Source organism: Sinocyclocheilus grahami, unplaced genomic scaffold, assembly GCF_001515645.1.
Source record: "Sinocyclocheilus grahami isolate Dianchi unplaced genomic scaffold, SAMN03320097.WGS_v1.1 scaffold49.1, whole genome shotgun sequence".
Lineage (NCBI taxonomy): Eukaryota > Metazoa > Chordata > Actinopteri > Cypriniformes > Cyprinidae > Sinocyclocheilus > Sinocyclocheilus grahami.
The window spans coordinates 2,698-7,785 of NW_015505228.1; the positions used below are offsets into that span (position 1 = coordinate 2,698).

The following is a 5,088-nucleotide window of genomic DNA, read 5'->3' on the forward strand; positions in this document are numbered from 1 at the left end:
AGCCCTTTTCTCACTTAGACATTTCTTCATTTCATGTGAAACCCAAACCTTGTTATTAGGGTATATTTTAACAGTTTTGTTTGGTACAACATTATTCTCACAGAAAATAATGTAAGATCTTATTGTTTCTGTTAACTCATTTGCGCTTACACAGTTATCAAAGAAAATGTCCCAGTTCGTATCATCAAAACAGTCTCTCAATCTCTCTTTACAGACCTCAGACCACAGCGTCACTTCTCTTACAGTAGGCTTCTCTTGTTTGAGTTGAGCTTTGTATGTGGGCAGCTGATGAATAACGTTATGGTCTGACTTACCCAGTGGTGGGCGGGGCACTGCCTTATAAGCATTCGGTATATTACCATAACACTGATCCAGAGTCCGCGAAAGCCGTGTGGGACAGTCTATTGTTGTAGCGTTGGTAAATGACTGGAAAGTTCGCAGTTATTAAAATCCCCAAGTATGAAGACACAGAGCGCAAGAGTGCGTTGTTAAAACTCTCACTTATCCTACCAGCAGCTTCCTCGTATTTAGGTCCCGGTATTTAAACCAGAATGATGGTAATCTGTCCGAATACATATACATATACATATACATATATACATATACATATACATAAGCGTTCTGGTCCAGATCCGGAAAAAGGATCCATGCCGGTATTGGCCCTTTGTGCCAAAAGACACCAGCCCGAGTCTGTTGCGCGGATCTGGACCAGAACTTCCGATGGGTCTGGGCCAGATCTGGCCCAGATTATTTTTGCTATCTTTCGATTCATCATTGTAAAGCGCTCCTGCTCCCTCAAGACCATGCAAGACGACAGAAAGCGCATCCTGTTTGTTTTTATTTTACAAAAGCACAAGGTTTTGTTGATATTGTGAGTGCACACAAATAAAAGTAGACCCTTTACAGTTCCGAATGATGTATTACTCTTCCCTTTATGAGCAAAAATTTGGCGCATTTTAAGTTTCCACTCTTAAGAAAAAAATGCTCAACTCAGTCTGCCACTGGCCGCTTGGCCGTTACTTAAAAAAAACAAACTTGAATTTAACAAACATGAAATGTTCCACACATATTTCTAAATTAATTTAATATAGAAATGAAAAGTAATATAACCACTTTGACATAAAAATAAAAAAAAAACTGGACTAGCCTATTTGCTGAAACAGCAACTGTGTAATGGGGAAGAGAGAGAGAAAAAAAGACACAGGCTCGTGTCGGACTCAGGCCGAGAATTCTGATAAGCTGTCGGACAAGGGCCGGGCTGTATTCGTTCCCTCGTTTCAATTAACAGTTCCCCCTCGGCTATGCGGACCCCCAATATGCCCGGGCCCTTATGCACCTGCATACCCTGAATACCCAGACGCTACACCACTGATGCCCTATATCCAAGCAATTCTGGTCTGACCTAGGTTCTCATATATTTGACTTTGCCAATATTGTACATTCGTTTAGTTTAAAAGACATTATTTTTTATTATAATAACACTAAAAATAAACACCTGGAACATATTACAAATTATTTAATTTTATTTGGTAAATTTTTCATTCACAAACAAAAATTTGCAATTAGTTTCCCATCCTATCCCCTTTTTAAAATTGAATTAAACTCACTTCTAAAATCTCTTCATCTTATAAAGAATTAAAAAAATCCCTACGATTTCTGAAATATTATACAGAGGTATTTAAATAAAATGCATGCTTTTAGATGCTTTCCTTGTATGTGATTGTTTTTTTTAATCTCATTGTAATGTCATTCCTATTCTGTTTTTTTATTTATTATTATTAATATATATATATATATTTTTTTTTTTTTTGTAACAGTATTTAAGTTATTGTTAATGTGTATGTGATCATTTTTATTGAGTTTTCTCTCAGAACAGAACAAGGAATGACCATTGACAAATAAATCCTGTTTTAACCGGTTTGGCAGCGATCACCCATTGGGTTACACTGAGTGCACAGGTGTGTGAGGGGGTTCATCATTTGTATTGTCAGTAAAAGTTACCACTGAATTACAGAAAAACCAGCACCTGGGTAAAAATATTAAAAATAACCCAATACAACTGGCTGAAACCAGCATTTGGGTAAAAAAAAAATTACCCAGCATTTTTTTAGAGTGCAATAAATAATAAAATGGGCTACAGTCAATTTGCTCATGGGATGCTTTTCTTTTATTGCATTAATTGTACATCTCAACCAGCGAATTAGTCATCAATGACACTCATTTTTTATTTATTTTGTAACTAATTGTGTTTTTGTATGCATATTTGATTTTTAATTGATCATTTACTATATTTATTTTGTATTATATTATTTATTCATTTCAATTTTACACTTGCATTGCCCTGCTTCTGGGTGTCGGGGTGGGCCTCAGCTTGACATCTCCTTCAGTCAGAGGCCCTAATTGTATACTGCCCCCCAGGCCATAGTTCATCATTGATTGATCTATCTATTTTTGGTCCCCATGAGGAAACAAGCCTATAAATAATAGAGACGTTTTGTGTGATGGGTAGGTTCCAGGGTAGGGTTAAAGTAAGGGGATAGAAAGTACAGTTTTTTACAGTATAAAGACCATTACGCCTATGGAATGTCCCCATAAAATATGAAAACCTGTGTGTGTGTGTGTGTGTTTTGTGTGTGTGTGTGTAAAATACTAATCTTAAGGAGGCTAATCACACGCACAAAATATATTAATCTTAAAATCTTGTCTTATTTTTCAACTCAAATGTTCTAAAAATCCCTGAAACAAGATTTACTTGATTACTTAATTTTTTTTTTTTTTTACTAATTAACAACTCATTCGGATATCATTTTGTATTTCTCTAGTGTAAGAGCTGCACAAATTAGATTCAAGATGCCAGCGACTAGTTATATATATATTTTTTATATACACATTTTTTTTTTTGTAAAATACTTTTAAAATACATTTTAATACTAATTATATCTGTCGAGGATAAATGCATGTGCATAAATGACATAAAAAGTAACATTTTACGTTGTGAATGTTTCTGTGACTTTTCCTGATGGGTGTCCTGCTTCACAGATAATTTTACTTTGATTCCATTCTGCTTCATTAATAGTTATATGGCTGACTTTCAACCTCTTGTTTCCAGTTCCTACTGTGGGGTACTGGATGAAATTAGTCAAAGAATTTCCGCGCTGATCCATCCATTTGAAATTGACAGATTCAGCGGGTGAGAACCCAGTGGCCAAACAGCCAACAAGTAGGGAACCAGGTGAGGATTCACACGGAGACATCACAAACACATTTGGTGCTTTGGGAACTTCATCTGAAAGAGTGAAACCACACGAAACACAGGCTAGTATACACACACTGATGAAGCAAAATACAGTGGACTTAATTGACCTAACAGTTGCTTCAGCAACCCCCAGAAATACTCCTAAAACATTTGTATGGCAATCACATACAGGCTGCATTAATAAATTAGCTATTCATATAAATCTACACATAAAAAAAGCTATGTGCATGTTTAATTTCATTAGTCACAAATGAAACATTTTGATTAAATTGTTAGTAATAAAATAGCTGAATAATAAAACAGCCTATTAAAATCGAGGGGTCAAGACCTGTTTTGCTCATATTTAATAGTATGCTAATGGAACAGCTCCTCTGTCAATAATGTACCAACCTCCCCTCAGCACCAGCAGTTAAAATTCTCCTGATTGAAAAAACAATTTATTATAAACTGTCTAATCTATAGGCCTGCGTCAAAAATAGCCACTGACTATAATCCAATAGGCTATGCGTTTTTACGCTAAAGCATCACAACCTTAATCATTAAGACCTACCCGTCAAAATATGGAAATAGGCTATTTTTACAGCAAACAGCAAAAACAGAACAAAAGCACGCACATAACTGGCAAAATACTCAAGGGTGCACAAAGGAGACATTTTTTTTCAAAAACGTTCAACGTTCAAAAACGTATTCAATTTTCCTTTTTTTTCTTTGGAACTTTGGTGTGGCGACGTTTGTTCTGTTTTCTTATGAAAACACCTATAATTTAGCACATTTATTTTTCAAAGTTAACAATTAAAATACGCACTATTTCCCCAGTGTTGTTTAAGCTTTTCACATGGTTTCATGGTTCCAAGGTTGCACTATTTTTTTAGATTGAGATTAATAGAGGGAAATGAAACATTTTGATTAAATTGTTAGTAATAAAATAGCTGAATAATAAAACATTTTACACACGTAAAATTTTACTTTTTATGTCATTTATGCACATGCATTTATCCTCGACAGATATAATTAGTATTTGAAAAATGTAACTACTTCTGAATTTGCGTGAGTGCGTGAGAAATACTAGAAATAACATGTCCAGCTCTTAAAGTGCTCTTCAATTCAGAACGTCAAGGTTTTCGCACATCAGAGAATGTATAAGGTCGCACTGTGATGCTTTTGACTACTGGGGTAAAGGCACACAAGTGATCGTCACAAGTAAGTTCTTTACTTCTTTTACTTCTAAAATTTTGTAGCTTATATACTTGCAATTAAAAAAATAAAAACACATACCGTAGCTACTAGTCTGCAAACAAAACGTGCTTTATATTAATGTTAGATTATCCTGTCATGTCGGTATCTCTAGGCCTAATGTTTTTTAGAAACTGCCTTGGATTATTTTGATGTTGCATTAATTTAGACTGTCTGTATTAAATTTGGTTAAATCTTTAAACACCTTATCTGGGTTTCATCTTTTAAACCTTTGAACTTTATAGAGTAATGTAAACGCGCATCAAGTAGGCAATGCGAATCTATATCAATGCAGAAAAATATGAGGGTGCTTAATAAATTACTGACAGTCTATTTTCATTTTGACAAATAGCTGTCCTACAGTTAGCCTATAAAATTATTTATTACTGTAGAAGTAGAACACTCAATGTGTAAATGTTTTCTTTATTTCGGTCCTAGCCTCGCTAGACTAATTATGGTCAGGCAGAACCTTTTATATTCAACAGAACTAGGCTTATGTACAACTGATATAAACTAATGTAGCGCTGTGATATAGTTAGTATGTGATTTACCGCTTTTTTTTTCTCAATATTTCGTTTTCATATCTTCAATGTCATTTT

General features: G+C 34.6%; 1 gene segment (V, D, J or C); it reads left to right on the forward strand.

Moving 5' to 3' along the window:
- The first annotated feature begins 647 nt into the window (after nt 1–647).
- The window catches only part of LOC107583068 (Ig mu chain C region-like), an 11,219-nt gene continuing 6,778 nt past the window's right edge, over nt 648–5,088 (forward strand). The window contains 2 exon segments of the C gene segment in view: nt 648–829; nt 4,365–4,456. Of these exon segments, the coding sequence occupies nt 648–829; nt 4,365–4,456 (274 nt within the window).